The sequence below is a fragment of the Apium graveolens genome, chromosome 5, assembly GCF_009905375.1.
Source record: "Apium graveolens cultivar Ventura chromosome 5, ASM990537v1, whole genome shotgun sequence".
NCBI classification, from domain to species: domain Eukaryota; kingdom Viridiplantae; phylum Streptophyta; class Magnoliopsida; order Apiales; family Apiaceae; genus Apium; species Apium graveolens.
Window position 1 is genome coordinate 127063491 of NC_133651.1, and position 24841 is coordinate 127088331.

A 24841-nucleotide genomic window follows, 5' to 3' on the forward strand; every position below is an offset into this window, starting at 1 on the left:
AACTTAAAGTTGTACTTCCTTTGGCAGCTCTATAACTGCATTCTGGAGCCCAGTGTAGGGCATGAATCCTAAAAAAAGGCAAAAGAGCCAAGGCCAAGAGCTCCTAATGTCAAGACTCCAACTGGGAGGCCTAAAAAGAAAAGATCAATAAAGAATGACATTCCAAGAGATCCAACCAAACTCAGCAAGGTGGGCACTATCGTGAATTGCACCAACTGTAAAGCACAGGGTCATAATGCAAGAACATGCGTTGCAAAGGTACAAATTCTCACTTTTTACAGTATGTTTTTCACTTTAAATTCCACACATCTATAATTGAAGTCTTGTTTCACATAGAAATGGCTTGAAGAAGAAGATTGTAGAGGTTGGGGGTGTGCCTGTTATAGCTAAATCCACCGTTGTCTGCAAAAGTTGCAAGCAACTTGGACACAACTCCAGGACATGTGCACTCAAGATAATGTATTACATTTGAAAAGGTTGAAGATGTTCTAACCTTGGTTTCCAGGGACCGAGTATTTTTATATTTATTTGTAGAAACAAGGCAACTCTTCCACACCTAATCAGTCCACAGAACAGAACCAACAAACCATTACACAGATGGTCAATCAACAGCAACAACAACAGGGTGTTGCACATAGCACTCAATGCAGCTCAACATCAACCTTGTTAAAGAAAAGTAAGAAAATGACTCCAAAAAGAAAGAGGACAAATGGCCTTCATTTATCATTACAAGGTCCATTATAAATCAAATAAGAGAACTACAATGGCCTTAAACGTCTTTTACACGAGGCTATGAAAAAAAGGATACAAAATGAAATATTAGGCTAACAAAATAAACCCTTGTTTCCATCTTCTACATTCAAGCTTCACTTGCACCATTTTCACCTGCACACACTTGCACCCATTACAACCTTCAACCCACCAGTAAAAAATCACACCCACGACTACATTGAACACATCCAGCAAATCTTCTTCCCGAATTTGTATCCTTCCGTGCTTTTCTCTCAAACACTCATTTACCACAATAACATCTTTATGTCATTTTTCAGTTAATTGATTTGCTCTCAGCTAATTTTTGTGCTCAAAATCGATTAAAAAAAGTCTATATATAACACATCTATGTAAATAGTCATTGTAACTTGTGTTTACGTTTATACCCTTCATGAGCTAACGACCGTTTAACTGAGTTGACGGAACTCTATCGGTCGCTTTAAAAATTTTAGTTCAACCATGTTTGTGATAACTTTAATAGTTGGCTTATTTCTATCCTCTAAACTATAGTCAGGTCACGTTTATGCATTTAAGTCAAATGAGAACAAAAATACTGAATCAATAATATTTTAAACTTTTTTAAATCAAAATTTTGTAATATTTTTTTAATTTCAGAGCAAGAATATGGTGGAAAGACAATATTACCCCTTGAATCACATAAACAGCCCTTGAAAAAAATCAATACAGGGATAATTCGATCTTTTTACATTTTTTTAATTCAGAAAAATAAAAAACAAGCTCGGGAAATAACATTTCCATACACAAAACAAACCACCCCTTTAACTTTTCATAATTTGTATCCTTTACCAACTCAAAGGTAAATGCAAAAAAAAAAGAGAAAAGAAAACGTTTTCTAAAAATGAATGAAATATTACCAAAAAAAAACATAAAAAGGTTGGTAACTTTTGCATTAGAGTTTACAGAAAGAAAGAACCGTTGAGTTGTTCAACTGGGAAAACACCTCTAGCCCCTATACATATGGGTATTCTTTAAAATTTAATTTTGACATTATTCAGGAAAATTAATTTACTTTTTAGATCATTAAAAAAAAACCCTTTTGGAATTTGGATCCAAGTCGTGTCCAGTTAGTCGTTGAAGTGATCTTGTTGTGATTCTACGCCCCCATTTGTTGTTTCTTGGATCTATCCGCCTCTTCGTTTCTGTAAGTATCATGTTAATACATGTATTTATATGTGCATGTGTTGTTGATGTAATATACTACTTTTCTGTCTGATTTTGGATCTATACAGTTATGACACATATGTTTATGTCTGATCTTCTACTAGTTAGTTATGTGAATTATGGTGTTGCAATTTATGATTTTTTTTAATAATTTTACGATATTTTTATGGTATAGTATTAGTTAAGTTTTTGAGGTAGAATTGAGCTGGAATTTAAGGGTTTTGAGATTCAACTATGGTTTCGGCTTGGTGAGGATAACATCAGTAGTTTTATGGTTCTTTGAGGTGGATTGAGAGGTCGAAGCTCGTTATTTGATTACCTATTTGGTTACCTGTGGCGAAGTTAGAGGGAATGCCTTGTCTGTCGACTAAATAGGAGGAATGTAATATTGAATCATATACACAATGCACTATTCTAGATAATTTCTGCTGCTAACTACCCATGTGTATGCTTTAAGCTAAGACCGAGTATAAATTTACTCGATATATAACTTATATAAATTCATATGGATTTTTTTTAGCCCTCTTAAGTCTTAATGTAGAACTGAGCTCTTGTATGTTCATTGGGGGTTGGGCTCTGAAACGTCTTCAATAAATTTTGCCCTCTCTATTTTGCCTCCTTTTGATTTTGAGTTTTAGACTTTCACTCTTTGCAATTTTTACCAAGTTCAGTGCTGATACAATTGTACTTTTTTAAAGTATCTTTCCTCCCAGTTGTTAGGGAATCAATCATTATAGTTATCCCTAAGTTTCACTACAACTACCAACTAGTATGTTCAATCGATGTATTGAAAGCCAAGTGACATACATATCTTAGCTTAAGCATGCATCTCCGTCTCTCTCTGCGATAACATCTTGTTGTTTGGCGGCAGTGGTGCCCAACTTCTTTTATATGGAATATTGAGTGAACTACAAAACCTTCTAGCAATGGATGATATATTTGACACACATCCAACTCTCTGAAAAGTAATATGGTTTCATATAGATAAACTTTCTAGGAAATTCGGAGGATATCTTTCTGGCTGCATCTTGGCAAGATTATGCCTCATGCTTGCATACAAAGATAAATGTAATCATTTACCTTAAATTTTCACCATATGAGATACAGACTACTATTCTCATTCATTCTGTTATGAGCTCTTATAAGGATGTTGTCAAAGGATCTGCAGAGCTTTGAGATCAGAAAAGCAAAAATTGTAGAGTTAATAGCATTAGAAAGATAGAGATTAGAGAGATGAATGAACTGCAGAAGAATATTGTTGAGAGAAAGAGTTTAGTGGTCCTCTTAGTTGAGTTCCCTTTTTATTTATAAATTTAAGCTCATTAAAAAACAGTTGCATCGCTACTATTTGTATACGCTTTCTCATCTAATTTAGCACATTCTCTTATATGAGAGGCCTTGAAATAAAACTCATAATTCATAACTGTGCTAAGACCAATAGACACTCCCTGACACTACCTCTCATCTTCTGCTTGACAATTCTTGTTATTTGAGCGAGGTTGGCAGCGATCTCTACCTATACAATGCCTTAAAAGTTGTCATTCCAAATCCAATGACACTATGAGGAACTGGAACATTACTACAAATTTTAGGAATATAGTGACGAGCTGTTGGCCATCTTGAACCTCAAATTCTTACAGATTTCTCTACTAATTTTTTTTTAAAGAAGACAATTTCTTTTTCTTTTTTTCCTTGAAGAAGTGGATTCTGAAACTTATATCTAAAAGTGTGGATGAACCCTTTGTACATAAGACATGATACTGAACTAGATATACTGTTCACTTCATTCCTGTTGCAAACTTATGAGCTTCTGCGACTCTACTTGGATTATGAGTGGTTTGGAGTCTGTGTTTAATAAGACAGGCGCCTTGATCGATCACAGACCACTGCTTAAACAGAAAAGCCTGGTATTTAGTCCCGCCTAGATACTCAACAGGAAAAGAAAACGTCTTTGTTATCTATGTTACTCCGACTCTTCTGTTTAGGTTGCCCTACCCGTGCCGGACACTGGGACACTGGGACACTCGGACATGACATTTATTCCGTGTCGGATCCTTTGACTAAGATAGGGACACTTTGACCAATTTATAGACCAAATATTAGTCACACTCAATATTCAAAACTAATATTTAAGAAGAAAAAAAGAAGTAAGAACGAGATAAAAATAGGGTAGATGCCAAATTCGCAAAATTCTTTAGAAAATCAAGTTTAATCAAAGTTCTATTGCGACTTTATACTAAGATGTCTAGCTTAATATACTTGTTTATTATTAAAATATGACGTGTCTCCGTACCGTGTCCAAAAATAGGACGGCGTCCCCGTGTCCCCCATTTTTAGACTTGTTAAGTCTGACATGCGGATATGTGTCGTGTCCGACACCCCGTACCCGAGTCAGAGTAACATATTTTGTTATTTATGTATTTTAATTTTTACATATCTCAAATTATAATAAACTGGTCCGCTGGTTTATGTTCAATGTAATGAAGGAAGAATTTTTTAACATTAACTTAATAAATCTGTGATACGTATGAGTATTGTTAAATTTTATGTTACTCGGATTTGTAGTTTCTGTTCTTTTACCATTTTAAGGTACATCTAATTTTTTTTACCTAATATTCAAGTTAATAGTCAACACTAAGAAGTATTAATAATAGATAATAATTAAATACTCCCTCCATCGCATTTTAATAGTCCACTTTGCAAAATAAAAATTTTCCAAAATATTTGTCATGTTCTTTAACCCATGCAAATTTTATAGTTTCAATATTAACTGAAAGACCCTACTCATAAATGTCCCTGTATAGAAATTCAAAATGCACATTATTTCATAGTTTGTGTGTGTGTATATATATATACGTGTACATTTACTTTTTTGTTGGAGTATGTGTAATTAATGTAATATATAAAAACTAAGTTGTATTATTGTGGGAAAACGAGAAAATGGACATTGCATCTTCTGTTTCTTAATATGTGTGAAATTTACAAAGTGGACTATTAAAATGGGATGGAGGGAGTAATAAATAAACATAATTTTAACCTATGATTTAACTAATAATTTGTAAGTAATGATTAACAATGAACTTAAAGCTGGTAATTCTAATTGAATATGAAATTACAAATAACTATAAAAATCATGAGTCCTTTTAGCCATGGTTGTCACGTCGATGAGTCGAGTCGAGTCGACGGACCTCCTCGACAAAAAAATAATAACAAAAACAAATATATTAATATAAATTAAAAATACTATATACACACACACATATGTATATATATTATGTATTTTAGATTTTTAAGTTCTAGGTTCAAGTTCCAACTCCCTCCACAATGTTCTATTTCAGATTCTAAGAAATTAAGAAACCGGTACTTGGAGAGAATGATAAAAAGGCTAGAAGAGTTAACAAATAACAACAAAGAAAAGTACTTGCAATCATGTGAAATATGTAATAATTGATCAATAACAATTGTCTGATACAACTATGATGTGATGTGGTAGTGCAGCTTGCAAAAAAATTTATGCAGAAAAAATATATACATTCAACAGCTCGATTAGTCGACTAGTCGACCGATTTGTCGACCAGGCGACCGAAATATCGACATTCAGCTAGTCGACATGACAACCATGCTTTTAGCTGTTTATAAAACTACGAGTTTGATGTACAATGAAATTAATCACTGTTATAAATTATAAATATACTATTTTTTACATGATATAGTTAGAAATTTATATCATATGTTATCCTCTTAGAATCTGTCTAATTGTTCATTTGAATATTCTTACTAATAAAAGTACTAGAGGTCTATTCCCTTTGGGATCGTCTCGCGTCTTAAAGAACATGGTTATTGACCACTTAAGTTTGCTAAGAGTTTTATTCAAATAGTTGGGAATATCTAATTGACCAGTTTTTATTATACAATTCTTGCAGCTTTAAGTATAATATCTCATCAGTGCTGGAAGTCCTGTATAGTTAAACCACAAGCTCGGCCATGCAAGAGGTAGTTGATCTGTTGACATATTGGGTATCATGAATCCTAGGATGAGTTGCTGTCTCACCTGATGGTTGTAAGTTTTTGTAAATATGACATTCAGTAGATTTGCAGATGGTGTTTCTTCTGCAGTAAGTAGATTGTCAGCGACAAAATCTGCTACTGCTTCATTCTTGTCACATGGATTGCCGCCGCTGGCTAGTTATACACGTGGTTCTGGTTTCTCTAAATATGGAAAAAAGAAGTTCTTGAGACTCTCTTCATCCCTGCAAGATTTCTCTGAATATAGCCAACTTGATCCAGAAGATGGGAATCCTAATTCTGAAACTGATAAAAGTTTTATCAACATTGAGCCTCTTTCTTCTTCACAAAGAGAAAATGGCGGGGCAAGTTTTTCCAAGGAGAAGTCATCGCCGGGAGCCCCTTCGACCCGAAAGAAGTGGGTTCGAGTGATTTTGGTCCTTTTATGCATAGTATTCTTTGCACTCCTTTTGTTTCTGGTTCAATTTTTTTATTTTAAATGGTCTAAAGCATCACCGAAGTACTATGTTGTACTTGATTGTGGTAGCACTGGGACACGGGCTTTTTTATACAGGGCATCCACTGATCACAAAGAAACTGGTGGCCTTCCAATTTTGTTGAGTTCCCTTCCAGAAGCCCTTCCAAGTAAACCTAATTCTCAGAGTGGGCGGGCTTACAATCGCATGGAGACTGAACCTGGATTTGATAAACTGGTGCATAATATATCAGGCTTGAGGGGAGCTATAAAACCGCTACTTAAATGGGCAGAGAAACAAATCCCTAAGCATGCACATAAGACTACTTCTCTTTTCCTTTATGCCACAGCAGGCGTGCGCAGGCTGCCAAGTGCCGACTCAGAGTGGCTTCTTAATAATGCTTGGTCCATTATGAAGAATTCATCTTTCTTGTGCCATAGAGAGTGGGTGAAAATTATTAGTGGTATGGAGGAAGCATATTATGGATGGATAGCACTAAATTTTGATAAAGGGGTGTTAGGGGCTATACCTAAAAAGGAAACATATGGTGCACTTGACTTGGGTGGTTCCTCATTGCAGGTTACATTTGAGAGCGAGGATCGTTTCCATAACGAAACTAGTTTGCAACTTAGCATTGGACCTGTCAATCATTATCTAAATGCCTATTCATTATCAGGCTATGGCCTGAATGATGCCTTTGAAAAATCTGTGGTTCATCTACTTAAGAGGATTCCAAAAGTTAGTTTTGCTGATCTTGCTAGTGGGAATATTGTTATCAAACATCCATGCTTGCATTCTGGGTACAAAGCAAAGTACAGTTGCTCTCATTGCACCTCTGCTTTCCAGAAAGTTGGTAGTCCCACAATTGAAGGGGAAAAAATTGGTAAGAGAGGAAAACCTGGAGTATCTGTTCAACTTGTCGGTGCTCCAAAATGGGAAGAGTGCAGTAAACTTGGAAAAATTGCTGTGAATCTGTCTGAATGGTCTGACCTGAGTCCAGGGATTGATTGTGAGATTCAACCTTGTGCTCTTCCAGATAATCTGCCTCGTCCTCATGGCCAATTTTATGGGATCTCTGGCTTTTATGTTGTGTATCGGTTTTTTAATTTGACTGCTGATGCTGCACTTGATGACGTGTTAGAGAAAGGCCGGGACTTCTGTGAAAAACCTTGGGACATTGCAAAGAACAGTGTTGCACCTCAGCCCTTTATAGAACAGTATTGCTTCAGGGCGCCTTACATTGTTTTTCTTTTGAGACAAGGTTTGCATATAACAGATAGCAATGTAATCATTGGTTCTGGAAGTATCACCTGGACACTTGGGGTTGCTCTTATGGAAGCTGGAAAGGCATTTACCACCAGAATAAACTTTCGGGGTTATGAAGTTTTACGGAGGATGATCAATCCAACAATATTTTTTGCAATTCTGTTTGCTTCTATTTTTGTCTTAGTTTGTGCCTGGTTATGTGTGAGCAATTGGACCGTAAGATTTTTTCGCAGGTCGTATCTCCCTATATTTAGGCATAACAGTGGGTCAAGCACTTCAATACTAAATATTCCAGCTACTTTACGGTTCCAACGATGGAGTGCTTTGAATTCAGGTAATATTCTGCAGTATTTTAACCTCTCCAAAAAAGTAGTATTATTTTATAATGGAAAGTCTTGTTTAAGCAATTTTAGGCCAAAATATTCTTCTGGTAGTTGGTATGGCAGAGGTATAGATAAATAGGGTCTGTTTATATGATATCATTGCAGGGGTTTTGCTAAAAACATATAATCTGGACACTGTAAGACCATACAGTATGCGCATAACATTTTTGTTTTTTGTGAGGCAAGTTTTTTAATGTTAACAAATGAAAAAAGAAAATAGAAGGTCCATAAAGAGAGGTCTGTCACATGAAAGGCTAGAAATCCAAATCTACTAAGAGGGGAACTGGGAAGGCCAGAAAGCTTACCTTTTACTTGTGATCTAGATCATGTTTTCTTAAGTGCAACTGTGTAGGTTCTCGTCTTTGTGATGCTTTGTATAGATGGTCTTCATGAATACCTTTCTCTTTATGTTAAAGAATTTTGTCTACAAGGAACTCCAGTTTTCCCTAGATATATTAATGTGGGTGCAATTGCTTTTCCCAATACTCAGAGTACTTGTCAGAATTTATAATATCAGATTATCATACCTAGTAAAGAAATACTTATGTAGAAAGCATTTTTTCCCAGGATGTAAGCCTATAAGTAATACGTACAATGAGAAAGATCACATTGATTGATATCACTTGCTAGAGCACATGATCAATTTCGAACATGTGGTAATAAAGAGGATGCTCTTTCCTACTTGTTGGAAATTGTACAATTTTGACTTCCCCATATTTTGTCTATCTAATCATTCATATTGCACATTTCGGCTTCTATAATTAAATCTATGATAATTTCCATGTTCAGTCATCTACTCTTTCTCTTTCTATTATATGCTACATTAATTAATGTGAAACATGTTGTTTAATACTACAATTCCATAATTTGACCATATCCGGCTTTGTTAAATTTAGGGGATGGAAGAGTTAAGATGCCTTTAAGTCCAGTTGCAAGTGGCCAATATAGGCCATTTGGATCTCCACATGACTTTGGTGGTATTGAGCTCACCGAATCTTCCTTGTACTCGTCCTCGAGCAGTGTTGCACATAGTTATTCTTCAGGTAGCTTGGGGCAGATGCAATTTGACAGTGGCATGGGTTCCTTTTGGTCACCTCACAGAAGTCAGATGCGTCTCCAGAGTAGGAGGTCACAGTCACGGGAAGACCTTAGTTCCTCACTTTCTGAGGCTCATATAGGAAAGGCATAAGCAACATCTCTAATTGCGTCCATTATATTTCAGGTTGAGCCTGATCATAATCCAACCCAGAACTAAAGACATTGTACATAGAAATTAAAGTGCATCTTTTTCCTTGACACAGAATTTTACTTCTCCGATTAATTTGTGACAATATCCTTGGTCTAGAGGGCAGGCCAAAGATGAGAAGCTATTTAAAAGTTGAGAGCAAAATGTGAAAATGACATAGGAGAAAATTTGTTATGTGGAGACACCAAGGAAGGTTGTGACCTTGTTCGGCTTACTTCAGTTTGGTATCCAATTTTAACACGGCTGTTTAAACCCCTGAATGTTGCTACATGGAGAGCTCAGTTTTTAGTGTTTTTTTTAAACCTCCGTTGTATCTTTTGGTGGATAATTCTCGATTTTGCAGCCTTGCGAGAGGATACCAATGTGCGGATGATATTCGAGTTCTATTGAGTGAATATCAGCTGACTAGCTGTTGTCACAATCAGACTCTCATAAGCGTTGACGGTAAAATTCTGACCGCTGTTTTTGCAGAGCTGTACATTGTTCAAACCCGACTGCAACGAGGTCAAAGCTTACGCTCTCTGCCAAAAACCCGAGTTGATGTCACTGTCCGAGAAATTTTGATGTAATAACCTGATTTTTTATTTTACTTTTTACCATGATAGTTGACAGTAAAAATCTCTCTTTAGAAAAGAAAGTATGTGTTGTGTACAATTGAATCAAGGGGACTACAAAGCATTGTTTTGGGAATGCTTTATGCATAGATTGTAAATATTATACAAAATGAACATAACCAGACAACTAGACTATGCAAAAAACTGGTATTCCCCGAAGGTAAACAATTTGTTGCACGCCCACTGCGCACCTGAGAATATCTCCCTAGTCCCCAACTCACCCAAAAGCACACTCTTTTGAGAGACTCTCTGCCCCCCTTTAAACAAACAGATTCATGCTAATTGTTCAATCTGACCAAGGGGTTGCTCTCTGCCATCCTATAGTTTTTGTGCCGGGCTCAAACAAAAACTGGTTACAACATATATGTACACAATTCGACATTTTACATTTAGGCATATAAAAGAGAGATTATCACAACACAGAAGTGAAGAGAGATGATCAATACATCTTAGGAGACACTATTCGTGCAAGAACCCAACACAAAAGGAAAGAAGATAATACTTTTACAAGGATTCTCGTTACAGCTGCTATCATTTGTCCAAATACAGTGCCCGTAATTATTAGTTTTCTGGCTTCGATGTTTTGTGGGCAAATTCCAACTTGATGGCAAGTACTGGCGAGAGCTGCCACACTACAATCAGGCACATCAGGCACCTGGGTTGCTGCGCCAACTTTCCTGATAGTAGTTAATTGGTACTATTTCAGAAGAAATGTAACAGAAGATCTGGTAGAGCTAGTACAGTCATTCTACGAGGTCTGCCCGGTGCTATATGTGGGAGGCACATAATAAATCAGCCCACTAAAACCATGCCCGACATTCAGTATCGCACACATGCCCACTAAGTGTCATTCAATCATTACATGACATGAATTTAACACTAATGTAAGTTTTCCATAAACATGCACTGTTACATTGATTAAGATTTTATAATCAGTATCACTCAATTGTAAGATTTTGTTACAACAGCTGTAAGATCTTTGTTAATAACTATAGGTCAAAATCATATGACTGTGCATTAACATTATCATTAGCAAAAAGCCAACTAAATATCCGAGTTGTTAAGCTTGATTTCTGCTTTAATGGTTTGAGTTGTGCATTGCAAACCCTATTGTAGTCATGCTTTAGATGAGGAGCAGCTATTCTTTCCTGAAAAAAACAGTAAAACTTTCAACTAGCAATTATCACAGGAAACTGGACTACATTTAAAAATAAAACATAGAAATACCTTAAAGACTTCAAATGGACAGATATTAGAATTATTGCAACCCTGTTCACACAAAAAATGAAGTGGCTAAGTACCAAAATCATAACTGTAACATGGCTTACCCGCAAAATGTCATGATAGTGAAGCTACATGAAAACAAACCATGGAAAGGGGGAAAAGACTTCCTAATTTGAGATAGACAGTGAAATTACATTAGCAAATTATGCTAAACTAACAAACACATGCTTGGCAAAAATAATAGTAAAATCAAATCTTAGGCATGTATATTTTGAGACTCAAAATAAAAATACAGTTATACAAACAATATTAAACCCTGCGGATGGAACCACAAACCAGGGACTAAAAGCTCTCATCAGTGTAGAGCAGTCAGACGAAGAAAGGCTACAGGCAAAGGACTGTAAATAGTGAACAGAATCTTACGGGAACAGGAACTGGATGCTCATTGTGCAGCACTTGCACCAAATATTTGCTGGAGTTACTAACAGGACAGCTGTACAAAATCAGCATGTTATTCCCACCAAATGGTGTCACAATACTGCCTTTCCACTTTCTTGTTTGAGGAGGTTTTGGAGGGAGTTGCAAGGGTTGTTCTCTTTTTATTGATTCAAACTCTGAAATTTTCAAGGAACAAATCTATTAATAGCAGAAAATACTGGTAGTGCTTAGGAGATAAATCTTTTATTAATAAAAGCTAGAACAAAGACTGGCAATAATTAAAGGCAAATACTAAAAGTAAAAGCACTGACCAGATCCTTCTAGGAAAAGTCCAATCAAACATGAGAAGGGAAATAGAGTCTCTGCATGAGAAAACCGAAGCCTCGCTTTTTCATAACTTCCAGGAACACGTTGTTCTATATGTGGAAAGGAAAGTATTAGAACTAAAAATGAGTTTCTCGTGAACAGAAGACCAGGTTGTTAAAAACACAAAAAAGAGCAATTTCTGACAGATTAAAATGCTAATACAATCACAATTTACTACAATCACCTCCAGTATAATTACTGTGCAGTGAGAAAGAGAAAAGTGACTGTGTCAAAAGGATAAGAAGGCTGTCTAAGATCAGATCAGTTTACTTTGAATCTCATTTATTTCATTCCCACTTCCCCACAAAAATTGTTTATAACTACTTCATAACTTATCCATCTTTACTCTGCTTATCTTCCTAGTAACTTATTTGTACTAATTATATCTACGCTACTAGAAGTTTTTCATGAAAGGTACATAACAATGCTTCAAATCGATGATATAGGGAACAATCCGGTCAAAAGAATGAACTGGAGCGGGGGTATATACAATTACCATCTTTGGCCTTTATAGCCTGCTCCATGGACTCGATGACATCTTCAAGTAAAGGCACTCCCATTCGGTAATTCAACGCATTACCATAACCCTTCAACATAAACAACTCCAGATCGTCTGTCCACTCCAACAAAGAAACCTAATAAATAACATATAATCAAATTGAGCACGCCAAAAAAGACAACATATGTCACATAAAAGTACCACGGTCTTTGCCACCGTATGTTGAAAAAGCAAGCATGGCCAATATATAATACTTTGAATAAAAATCTACAACAAGAGCCATAAGTATTGAACTTATAATTTAATACCTCAGAAGGGCTGAACATAGCACAAGCTTGATCAGATATGTTTAACAGAGATGCTTCCTTCAAGAACAGAACCAATATTTAATGGCAAATACATTACAGTTGCCTTAATAAGTGATCAAATGTATAACATGGAGTACATAAATCGATAGTTGTAACCTGTTTGCATAAAAACCAGAGCAAAGATGTATCCTCTCTTGTAAATTTTAGCCCAGTACGCTCAAATAAAGCATTAGTGATTACATCAAGAATAGGCCATTTAAGCTTATCAACAGCTGGTTCCTGACTTGTCCTAAATGCCTGGACTTGCCATTAGAAAGTTCTCAAACAATCATGACTGGACATTATTAAACCATAAACACACACGCTGACACACACATGAGGATTTTCTTGAGTCTGCACTTATAAAATGTCCAATATTTAATGAATTGATTTGTTAGAAATTCCATAAAGATTCAAGTCCTGAGTGTTCAGTTTCCGTGTAACAAAAAAAAGAGTTTAAGCCTGGAAGCTGAATGATGCTTAATCAGTTGCAAGATTACGAAATTGGACAAGTGATGCTCTGGCATAGCATTCCCTTCATAACCTTCTTTCTTCAAATAAAACAGGTAACATGATTTGCATATACACACACATATATATAGACGCGTATAGGCTACAAAACTTTATGATATAGGGTCTAACATAGACACAACTCAAATGAGACATGAGCTAGAAAAAGAACAAACAGGATACCAGAAATATGTTCTGCAAAAATTACCTTTTGTGTAGTCTAGTGGGTATACAAGGTCGCCCTAAATGTCACTTTGAGGTGAAAAATGGTCTAAAATGTCACTTCATCACAGCACTTCATTCAGCGTTTTACGTTAACGCTGGATCGTCTAGCGTTATGACTTTTCCTATTTTTTATTTTATTTTTCCACCCTAACGCTAGATGAACCTCCATTTTTAATATTTATTTTTTTAATATTTCTTTTTCTCATGCTGAACGTTACTTTAATTAGCATTTTGCAACATTAAAAATAATTTTTTCTTAAATTAGGGTGTCTTTTATTCAATTTTTAATATTATAAAATTCAAATGGGGAATTTTTGAATCCTAAAATATTAAAAGATATTAAATTAGGCTCCAAGATTTAAACTAGAGTTCCGGTTTCTAGGGTTTAGGGCCGTTAGGCCCCTAAACCCTAGATTAAATTAGGGTTTAGGCTCTAGGGTTTAGGGCCTAAACCCTAAATCGGTGTACGTTTTATTAATATATTTAAAACTCAAAAGGGGATCGGTGAACCCTAAAATGTTAAAAAAATTTAATTTAGATGTGTTTTTTATTCAATTTTTTAATATTTCTAAAACCCAAAAGGGGATTATTGAACCCTAAAAATTAAAAATTGTTAGATTTGGGTACGCCATTAAATTTAAAAATATTAATCTAAAAATGATTGTTAAAAACATAACATTAATTAGTGTTTCAGGCCCCAAAACAATACACAATAAAAAGCTAAAAAAACAAAAAAAAACAATCAACTACATTAATGCTACATAGCTAGCGTGTTACATATAATTAAAAAAGGGGCTAAACGCTACATCGCGTAGCATTTTGCCCCGTTTTCTAAACGCTACGCGATAGCCCGTCTTGAAGTGATATTTTGGGCCATAATTTTCGAAAGTGACACTTTGGGCATTTTTTATTGAAATGGTGACATTTTGGTCCATTTCTCCAATATTACTTTGACATTTGTGGGCTGATATCTGGAATTTAAATTACCAAGCATATACCAGAAAGTCAATTCACTTAGATTAAACAAGCATTACCTTTAACTTTGATCACAAGAACCCAACATACTCTATTGTGCAGTTTCAAGGACAAACTATAACTGCACAGTATGCATCTGTGTAAGAAGGAAAATCAATATATAATAATACGGTACTGAAATATACCTTGTAGTTTTGACAACAATCATGAAATCTCAACATTGTATCACTTGCACGACTTTCACTGCTGACCGCAAAAGCTCGATGATGTCCTGATCCAAGACCTCCACTATCACCGAAAAGCCCCAAGCCAAATGCCACAGCACTAGCTGACACTCGAGGAATCTATCACATAGTTAAGAACAAAAAATTTAAAATTCCAAGGTTTAGTAACAATAAAATAAATATAAAATTTGACGAAACAGCTCAATTTCGGCAAGTTCTTCAAGTGCGAAATATATTACTAAATATTATAGTCTTTCACGCATAATAGTACAAATACAATTACCCACACCAAATATAATAGTCTTTCACACATTAATAAACAGATACATATACAATTCCCCAACCTGAGTTGCCTTTATTTTATATGCATCTGGATGGTATTCTTCATTAAAAAGTGCTGGAAACCGTTCTCTTATTCTGATCCCAAGATTATACAATTCTTTTTCTCCTTCACTAATCAATTCTCCACCTTTCAGCTTCCCCTTCCAAGGAGATCTCCACCCCCATATCCAGGAAGGGATTTTCTGCAAAGACAATTTGTTTTCTTTTGCAGCTTGGACAAGTGTTTCCATGTTAACAGATAAAGCTTCTAATGCTTTCATCTTTTTCTTAGTAGGAGCACGAGTTCCATGCCTTGCCTGTAAACCAGAACGCTTACTTAAATAAGAACTTTTATAAAATCATTTACATGTATTAGCATTAGCAAAATGGAAAACTTAAACAAGAAAACAAAAGATAGATAATACTGACCTAGTAGCATATGTGTAAAATTTATACATATTAAAAACTGGAAAATTCTTCGGTAAAGTGTGTTTGGTATGAGAATTGATATGGTAAAGAAAACCAGATCACAGAAGTTTCAAAGTTATATTTACAATTGACAATCTAGAAATGTGGAACTGGAGCCAGAGCCAGACCATCTCCAACTAAACTTTGCATTTGTGCTTCTACGCAATTTTGGTGTAGAATTTCTCTCCAACCCACCTCTAAAAGTTACACCACTTTGGCCTCATACTAAGAAACACACCAAATTTGCTGTAACTTTTAAAGTTTTTTGTGCATTCCAACTCGCCCTTGTACTCCTTATCCAGAACAAATTTGTTCCTCTTCTATCTCCCTAACGTTCTTACTTTTGTACGTTCTAGCAATAAAATAGACTATGCTCTACAAGAAAGATTCCTTTTGGTGTAAAATTAGTGTCAATGGTTGGAGTTGAGTTTGAAAATAGTGCAAGTTTTACACCATTGTGATGTAGAAATCACACCAAAATAGAGTAATGGGTTGGAGATGCTCTAAGGATTCAAAGATTTTGAACAAAAACTGCAAATAAGCTAAAATTATTTAAGGACTCATAGAGGATTTCGTGAAACCTTAGCTTCATTTCTTCTCTCAAACAAATTGTTTTCACCATTTACTAATGCCCAATAAACAGATAACTATGATTTCCTTTTATGCAGAAGGCTGTAAATCTTTGAATTGATAATGTTGCTTTGCCCCTGGAGCTGATGTTCTATCATGTAGTGCTTAATCGTGTGAAATAGAAGTGGCATTAATGGACACATATCACTTAAGAACCAAACATACAACTACTAACGAGGCAATGACAAGGGAACCTTTAGTAAATTGCGAAGTGGTGGCTGGACTGTACCTATTGTAGCAATTTAGTGGCTAAAAAAAAAATTAACTTTCAATAAGGTGGCTAATTGCAAAAATAGCAAAAATTGGTGGCAGACTATTGCTACACTAGGTAAACACCGGCCACCAATTAGCATTACACTTGTCTTTCGGCTTAAAGATGGGCATCAGAATAATTTTTATAAGATAAAAAAAGAGAGCAAGAAATTCTAGCAAAACCTTTATGATTGGCTGGTTTTCTGCTTACTTCTTCTAATCATACTGATTCTTTGATAAGAAGATCCTGTGAAGTTTTCTTTATTGTTATTTTAATTTCACCCAGAAAACTGAATGACTGATAGAACCCACAGTTCTTTTTCCCTTCAATCTTTACATATGCATATTCCAATGCTTGTAAAAGAAGTACTAATACATTTTTTTCTTTTATAGTTCTGTTCCGTATAAAAGATAATTGTAAACTTCTAAATAAGACAGCCACCAAGAAACAGTATTATTTGGCAAGCACTTTGTCTCAAGCCTAATAACATATCCAAAAGAATATTAACACGTACAAAGGAATGGAGGGAATATTTATAGCATCGGTCATATTCCCCACTAGCATTCCAAGGGGAACAATCATGCGATATAATCTAACTCTTCTTATACTGATATAATAACCTGCTTCTTCACTTAAATATTATTCTAGTTACATTAATGCTTATTTTTGTAATTATAAGAATGCCCTGCACTTTTTTCTGCAATTGATACTTGTACCACCACCTATATTAGTTAAGGTAATACATCTGCAGTCAAAATCGAAATTAAGATTGTAACTGAAAAGTACCAGGAGATTCAAATGGATCGGAGTACATTGTTCTGGGATTTCAGAAGGTACAAATGAATTATCCACAATGTCTCTAACAACATCATATCTGCAGAGAAAATAAAATGTGAATTAAACATGTTACTCCAGCTCAGTTGCGCGCTCTTAGTTAAAATTATATATCCTCTCATATGTCATATAAACCCGCACACCATAAATTTATTTTATATTTTATTACACATAAATCTTAATATAATTACTGCTCGGGTTTCCAGTACCAGACAAATAATTAGCTTTGGTTGAAAACTCCGTCATCTTAGAGCATAAGTTTACCATATATATCTTTCCTCAGTCATAGGTTAAATAAAACAGAAAAAGTTAAGCAACTCATGTCCGAATCTGTTGATTATGCAAGCCAGTAGTCGAGCCTTGGAATTAAATACTTTTGCCTCCTAAAAACGGCATAAAAAAATAATGGGATAGAATTACAATAGGTATTCTTATTCTAATTTAAGGTTGTTTCTCTTAAATATATATGTCTCCTTATCATATTCAGCTATAAACCATTTTATCCTATAAATTATATAAAGGCAGCTACAATTATCCATCATAACATTACAAATCACAGAGTAATAGGAATGATTAATACAACGATCACCTATAAAACATCTATTATGGCCAAATGACAGGGAAAATAACAGAGGCTCAAGTATGAATAGAACTAGCACAAAAATCTAAATTGCAAAACCCGAGAGAGAGAGAGAGGACCTAGTGACAGTAGATAGATGATGGCGAACGTCGAAAGTTTCATGTTTAATAGCCTGTGAAGAATGTAGGACGCCGCGTAACATTGCAAGTATCAGAAAAGCAGCAGCTGCAAAATGTTTCATGTTGTTGTGTGAATTCATCTGTGAGAATTATAGATACACGCAGGGTTTGTATGTAACGTATGTATAGTGTCAACTGTGTAAACTAGTAGCGTTGTTTTGATTTTTGAAGGGAAAATGAATGATGATGTTTGTTTAATGGGATACTGACGCGTAGCATTTCTTCAAACAACGGCTCAGATTAAACAAAATGACCACGTCCTAATTTTTACAATTATGCTCCCCTCCATCAATATTTATAGAAATCTGCACATTTTTATAAATTATCGATAATTGTTTAAAAAATTGGTCAAAAATATTTATGTGATTTGACCAATTTTCGATAAATTCCTGATAAATATTCGATTTTTAAAAATACCCGATAAATCGTAAATCGGTATCTCAACCAAATACTTTCAATTTCCGAAATATATAACCATGCCTACATCTCATATTATATTTCTTTTGGCTACTCTATATCAAATTATTTAAACTTTGATCTCAACTTATACTTAATATATAATTAAATAAATTTTAAATTTTATAATATTAAAAAATATATCTAATCCTTTTTAAAGTATATTTCTCAATTTATAAAAATAATATATAAAATTTGTATTAATTATCAATCAAAATTTGATCAATTTAATCTCATGATAGTTAAAAAAAGACAAGACGGAAAGAATATTAATTATCGAACCCTAATCTCATTCTTTTAAACATATTATCATGATATATATCCTCTAGGATTCTCGAACACATTAATTCATCTTTTATCCTCGGGCTCTTTATTCTCTATGATGAGGAGAGTTACTTTCCCGCTTGATGCTTTCTGAGCTTAGTAAAATTAGAAAACAAACAAATAAATAAATTAGAGCACATTAATTCCTCTTTGACAAAAAAAAAAAAAAAGAACACACTAACGGATTTTCATGACAATTTTTTTTTTAAAAAAATGGGTTATAAACTGTATACAAAATAATCATTTAAAAATCATTATTTTTGTTGCATTCGAATATAACAAATTAATTGGAAATTTGGAATTCAATTCAAGCATTTTATTTTATTGAGTCACAACCTGGAAAAACATTTGAACAATTAGTAACATTTTTGTTTTACCTTGCTCCAATCAATCAACAACACACAGTCGCACACAATGATCAGAAGGGTGAAGCTAATATTGATTCATTACTAAAAGTTGGGCATGCTGAGAAACAGGGAGAAAAAGAGCAGTACTGAACCAGTAGTACATTAAATTTAATCGACCATCAACAACATCATCTCGAAACAAACAAACAAATTCCTACAGACAAACTTAAGTAATGAACAACGCCACAGGATAACATATTATTAAGTCCCGTTTTGCATCAAGCAGCAGCTCCTTCTTGGAGGAGCATCTGATCAAAATGCCAAACACCTGCACGTCCACCAAAACTTAGTTTTACAATCAAGTAAAGGGACCTGGTGTGTTCCTTAGGAATCTTTGTATTGAGAATTCTTACCATGTCCTTTGCCAACTCTTCTTAGCTGTGCGACGTATTCAGAGATCCTTTTGATGACTTTCACCTTAATTAGAGACCAACAAAGTAAACGTAAAAGTTAGTTATATATGCGTTTGTTACTTTCACCTTAAACTCTCTTCTTTGGACAAATAATATATATTCAACTTGTTTCCTACCTGGTGCCTCAGATACCGATTTTGCACAAAATCAGCCATTTGGGCGTCATTGTTCTTTACTGCCACCTAGTTTCACAAGTAGGAGCATGTCCACAATCAGTTAAGGTAGTTGATTAGTATTCAACTGCCAACATGTCTCAAACAATCAACTTAGTGGGCAACCAAGTTTAAATTGTTTGCCTGAAACTGATTATGTTTAGATGCCAACATTAGTCTGATCAACGACTCCTTTTAAATCTTACATCCCTTTTGGAGAGAGAGACATTAATACTCATTAAGATACGACTAAAATGGACACCATTATCCTCATACCATGATGGCTAAGGCTGTACCTTGTGCACATGATGAAGTTTTTCGTTAGTCAGTTTCTGCAACGACAGTGCAAGCTCCATTGCTACATCACAGGTTGTAATAATAAAAAGTTATCCGTCAGGACTCACTAGATGAATGTTGAATTCTCAAATATGCTACATCATTAAAACATACCATGTAATGCATCTCCCTTTTCAGCATCCTCAAACTCGGATAATGGCATTATGATGGACTGCAACTTCACTTTCCCCCCACATTTGTTCTGAAATGTATTGTGCAACAAAAGTCGAAATTTCCAAGTCCATCATACATAATTCAGGAGTAATTCAAAAAAGGGTATATTATGACGGAAAGAATCAATGTTGCAGTTTGCCAAACTACCTGATACTCCATGAATTTTTCAGCTTGTTCTCTTTCTTCTGCGCTGGATTCTCTGAAAAATCTGGGGGAAGAAGATTTGAAACAGATCACAAGTATGCCTAGATCCGAAAATAAACATGACAAAGTAGGCTCTAACAGAGTCTTAGAACTCCAAATTTACCTGGCTAAACCCTTGAGAGCAACATTGTGACGATCAAAGTATGCAAACATGGCATGATACACATAAGAAAGATTGTATTCAACACTGCAAAAGCCAACAACTGGTAGATGTTATTTTAATAATAGATACACCTTTAGCAACTGCTCAGTCACGTATTTAGACGGACAGTAACATACTAAAATGTACATGTCCAAATGGATACCATATTACGAGTAATTAACATGAGCAGGTTCCCCAATTGATTTTATGTGTGTGTAGGGAGAAAGCAAAGTATGATTAATGAATCCATTTCATCTTAACAGGAAATGAAAATGACCAAAATAATACTAGTACAAAATTTGAAAGCAAGAGCACAAAATTGAGTCAATGACAAACATGCCAGATTGTGTTTAATAAATACATATGTACACATTTTTGTTGTCAAGAGAAAGTGGAGTAATATCCGAGCAAGCTACAAATTATTCATAGGACAAGACATTTATAATCTATAATTTTTGGGGAGGCATTTTATACTTTTGGAACAACTAAAACGGTGAATAAAAACATTGACTGCCCCATCCTTCCTAAAGGATAAAAACTAAAGTAAAAGATACTACTAAATAGAATAGGGATGTAAATGAAAGAACCAACTTGATCTGGTGGTTGATAGCAGACTCGGAGTGATGAGAATAGTTGTGGCGAGCCAGATAAAGATGAGGAGCAGCAGGAACGAGCATGAGCTCCTTTTTCACTTGTTCAAATGGTTCAAAAACAAGGCCTGTCAACGCCTTATTGCTTGCATGTTTTGAAGCTGAGCAAACCACCACCAACCCATTATTACACTTAACGGTGAAGGGGATTACCGGAGATAAAGCCGGAGTAGCAGCTCCGAGAATCATACTTGGATGTATAGCCAGAGATTGTTCAACAGGGGAAATGCCGCTGACAAATGGATATACATATCCGTCGTTTACATCATATATGATAATATAAAAAAACGCACTACTATTTTAGCTCCAAACCCATGTTTTTTAGCTGACGTTCATTTTTGACTTGCTGCTTTTTCCGTCACTTGTTGCAGCTCTCTCTTAAATCTCATCTCACATTTAAAATTATTAATTATATGTGTAATTTATTTATTTTTTATTAAAAACTTTTATTAAATATGTAAGAGACATATTTTTTAAATTACAAATTATTTAATAAATAATGTAATAATCGTTTATGTACTATACTTAATTTTATATCTCAAATTTAATTATTTAAAATTAGCTATACAAATATTTTAGTAATTATATTTAAAGTTAAATAAATTATCATTATTTATTACTCAATAAATAACAATATACATATATAGTGGTAGGAAGATTTACATGTTACTAGCATAAATCCCGTGCGATGCACGGGTTTCCATTAATATTTTAAATTTTTATTTATCAAGTTATATTATATTTTTAAAATATTTATATAAATTTATAATGATTATAAATTTATAATAAAAATAATAGAATAACATGTGGTCGTAATTTAGTACAATAAATAGACTATTTCTAGTAGTTTAAAAATTTAGTAGTTTAGCAGATATGTAACACTATTATTTATATCTTTTAATAATATGATAAGTTGTATTTGTAGTTTAGCAGTTTAATAATTTAGTAGTTTATTAGATATATAACACTATTTATCTATTTTTGTAATAATCAAAATTAGAGAATTATCGTTGAACCAAACCGTTGAACCAAATTATCTCTATTCCAGCTATTATAATATAGTATAGATATATAAAGTAGAGTCGTGTTTAGTTCCCCCAAATAACAAACTGTTTTTATATAATTACTAACTTAAAATCCGTGTGATGCACGAACTACACATATTTTTTTTAATATTACATAATTTAAAAAAATACTTGAATTCAATTCTTAATTTTGTTCATTTAAAACTTTAAATGATATGATTTCATAATAATTATATATGTAAATATATATGTTCATAACTTTTTAGAACATTTAAACTTATTTAAAGTGATAACATTGGTAAGGGGAAAATATTATTATAATAAAATTATTATTTTATTGAGAGTAAAAATATAATGTCTCCATTATGTTGGTACCTTAAAAAACTATTATTTTAACATGGTGATTACTTAATCGATTAACTAAAACTCTATAAAAGATATTTGAAAAAGGCAATATTACTGACTGAACGATATAGTTTTATTGATAATTTTAAGTGTATTTAAAAAAATTATGTTTTAAATAAAATTTGATTTTTTATTTCACATGATATTGGGTAATGAATTACACACAGAGGGGGTGAATATGTTTTTATGTTTTTATGCTTTTCGTGAGTTTCTTATGGTTGTGAACAAAGTAAATCAAATCTTGTAGTGAAATGTGTCACTTGCATAAATTAAACATGCAATAATAAAGAACACAGATCTTTTCAAAACTCACTTTAGTTTACTGTTGGTTTACAGTGTACAATAACACATGCTATTAACTTTAGAAAACTGTCACTTGTCATTTCCATTTTAGGAAAAGTGTATCTTCTATTTCTGGCTAAGCATATCTTAGCACCCCGTGTTTACTTTGATCTTATTTTGTCAGTTAATCTTTACCATTGATCTTGCACATCCTTCAAACTGCTTTTTGTAGACTTGTCAATCCAGCTGTTTGGATTGTTTGTTGATTGTAAATCTTAGATATAGAAATGGTCTGCAATTTTGTACTTTGAGATTTTACCTCGAGATCTCCAGTTTGGTCTATAGAGAACTTGACATCTCGATAAGTATATTGGCTTATCGAGATCTCTAATTTTCTATAGTAAATTTGACTTGTAGAGGTTTCAGAGTTCTCTATAAGAGAATTTGTCTTGTAGAGATCTCTAGTCTTCATATCTTCACTTTGACTTATCGATATCTCTGAGTTCTTTAGTGGCTTATTGACTTATCGATAACTCAAAGTTCTCTAGTCAAATTTGACTTGTCGATAACTCAGAGTTCTCTAGTGAATTTCGACTTATCGATATCTCTGAGTTCTCTAGTAAAGTTTGACCTATCGATAACTCAGAGTTCTCTAATGAATGTTGACTTGTCGTAACTCTGAGTTCTCTAGTGAAGAAATAACTTTTCGATATCTTCAATCTTCATGTCTTCAATTTGGCTTGTCGATATCTCTGTGAGTTCTCTAGTAGCTTTCCTGACTTCTCGATAAGTCATTTGGAGTTCTCGGGTGACTTCTCTATAACACTAAATCTGTGACTTGTAGAGATCTTTGACTTAGAATATTTTTATCCAAACAGATTTATTCAACTCCAAACTTCTTCATAATTCTTCTGAGGCATGATCTTCTTGATCTTCTTCCAGATAGAATTCTTAAGCTTGATGATGTTTAAATAAAAAGACTTTAGTCTGCTCTTTTATATTTTTACAGACTTTAAATGTTATAAGTACAAATGCAAACTAAGATTACAATACAACTTACTTAGGGTTGATAATTTGACTTAGTCTTGTTAAAGTACAGGCATGTCTTGCACAACAATCTCCCCCAATTTGTGAGAAGATTGTTTCACACAAATTCATGCCTTTTAACAAGACTAACCCCAAGTTTAAAAATGAAAAATGAAAAAAATACATAAAGCTTGATAGAATTACAACTTTTATACATTTGGAGATTTACAAAGTTTAATGGTTACAAGTATCAGGTAAAGACAGTTTTGTATCTGCTTATTCTCTAAGGAGATCCTTTAAGTGATCAAGAATTTCAAGTTCTTTTATTATAGGTGTTCCACTTAGAGCTTCTACAAATTTTTGTCTTGCTACCTTTGGATAACCACTGTCTAGTAAATCAATCCTAAATCTTGAAAATCCACCAGCTTTAATATTTAGAAATTTCCCATCATTAGAGATTCTGCTCATTCCTTTGGCCTTGAGCTCTTCTGGTTTCTTTATGAACATCTCTATTTCTTCATCATACTTCCTCCTTCTCTCTTCAAATTCAGCTTCATTTCTTTTTCTTGTTTCCTCCATTGTAATCAACCATTCAGCTAGAATTGATCTTCATGCCCTTGTAGCAGTATCCTTGTCCTTTAGCAAACTTATCATTCTTTTAATTTTGGTGGGAGAAATAAAATCCAGTAAATCACAGCCAAGGAAGGTGAAGGACCCATCTTCATAGTAAATTCTAACTTCCCTTAGAGATACAACCCAGACTCTAACTATTTCTTCAGCTAGATGTTGGAAATAATCTTCATCTGAGATGCACCAATTTAAAGGTAGA

General features: G+C 34.0%; 3 protein-coding genes across 5 annotated transcripts; 1 reads left to right on the forward strand and 2 right to left on the reverse strand.

Moving 5' to 3' along the window:
- Window positions 1–1697: 1697 nt before the first annotated feature.
- Window positions 1698–9947, forward strand: LOC141724471 (putative apyrase 7). The gene is made up of 3 exons (XM_074526628.1): window positions 1698–1933; window positions 5877–8034; window positions 8980–9947. The coding sequence occupies exons 2-3, from the start codon at window positions 6030–6032 to the stop codon at window positions 9270–9272; spliced, it is 2298 nt and encodes a 765-aa protein (XP_074382729.1). The 5' UTR covers window positions 1698–1933; window positions 5877–6029; the 3' UTR covers window positions 9273–9947.
- Window positions 9948–10014: 67 nt separating this feature from the next.
- Window positions 10015–18212, reverse strand: LOC141724472 (uncharacterized). Of its 3 annotated transcripts, XM_074526629.1 has the most exons (11): window positions 17957–18210; window positions 17210–17297; window positions 15096–15389; window positions 14713–14871; window positions 12935–13075; window positions 12779–12835; window positions 12468–12606; window positions 11917–12021; window positions 11591–11781; window positions 11171–11212; window positions 10015–11091 (listed from the first exon to the last, which is right to left on the reverse strand). In XM_074526629.1, exons 1-11 carry the CDS (start codon window positions 18094–18096, stop codon window positions 10933–10935), a joined length of 1515 nt encoding a protein of 504 aa, XP_074382730.1. In that variant the 5' UTR covers window positions 18097–18210; the 3' UTR covers window positions 10015–10932. The 3 variants fall into 3 exon arrangements, with proteins under 3 accessions (XP_074382730.1, XP_074382731.1, XP_074382732.1); XM_074526630.1 differs by lacking the exon at window positions 12935–13075 and having other exon boundaries at window positions 17957–18212; XM_074526631.1 differs by lacking the exons at window positions 12779–12835; window positions 12935–13075 and having other exon boundaries at window positions 17957–18212.
- A 1011-nt stretch (window positions 18213–19223) lies between these two features.
- LOC141661443 (ferritin-2, chloroplastic-like) lies at window positions 19224–21555 on the reverse strand. The gene is made up of 8 exons (XM_074468451.1): window positions 21216–21555; window positions 20586–20669; window positions 20426–20486; window positions 20219–20306; window positions 20065–20126; window positions 19733–19798; window positions 19557–19620; window positions 19224–19471 (listed from the first exon to the last, which is right to left on the reverse strand). The coding sequence occupies exons 1-8, from the start codon at window positions 21461–21463 to the stop codon at window positions 19422–19424; spliced, it is 723 nt and encodes a 240-aa protein (XP_074324552.1). The 5' UTR covers window positions 21464–21555; the 3' UTR covers window positions 19224–19421.
- Window positions 21556–24841: the final 3286 nt, after the last annotated feature.

Excerpts from the sequence above, each read along its gene's own strand:
- LOC141724471 (XM_074526628.1), top strand. The coding sequence starts at position 6,030 with ATGACATTCAGTAGATTTGCAGATGGTGTTTCTTCTGCAGTAAGTAGA. Across the intron at positions 8,035-8,979 it reads ATGGAGTGCTTTGAATTCAG|GGGATGGAAGAGTTAAGATG; the intron begins GTAATATTCTGC and ends TGTTAAATTTAG.
- LOC141724472 (XM_074526629.1), bottom strand. The coding sequence starts at position 18,096 with ATGAATTCACACAACAACATGAAACATTTTGCAGCTGCTGCTTTTCTG. Across the intron at positions 14,872-15,095 it reads ATAAAATAAAGGCAACTCAG|ATTCCTCGAGTGTCAGCTAG; the intron begins GTTGGGGAATTG and ends ACTATGTGATAG. Across the intron at positions 13,076-14,712 it reads ATTGTTGTCAAAACTACAAG|GCATTTAGGACAAGTCAGGA; the intron begins GTATATTTCAGT and ends TGGCAAGTCCAG.
- LOC141661443 (XM_074468451.1), bottom strand. The coding sequence starts at position 21,463 with ATGATTCTCGGAGCTGCTACTCCGGCTTTATCTCCGGTAATCCCCTTC. Across the intron at positions 20,670-21,215 it reads GCTATCAACCACCAGATCAA|TGTTGAATACAATCTTTCTT; the intron begins GTTGGTTCTTTC and ends TGGCTTTTGCAG. Across the intron at positions 20,487-20,585 it reads GCTCTCAAGGGTTTAGCCAG|ATTTTTCAGAGAATCCAGCG; the intron begins GTAAATTTGGAG and ends TTCTTCCCCCAG.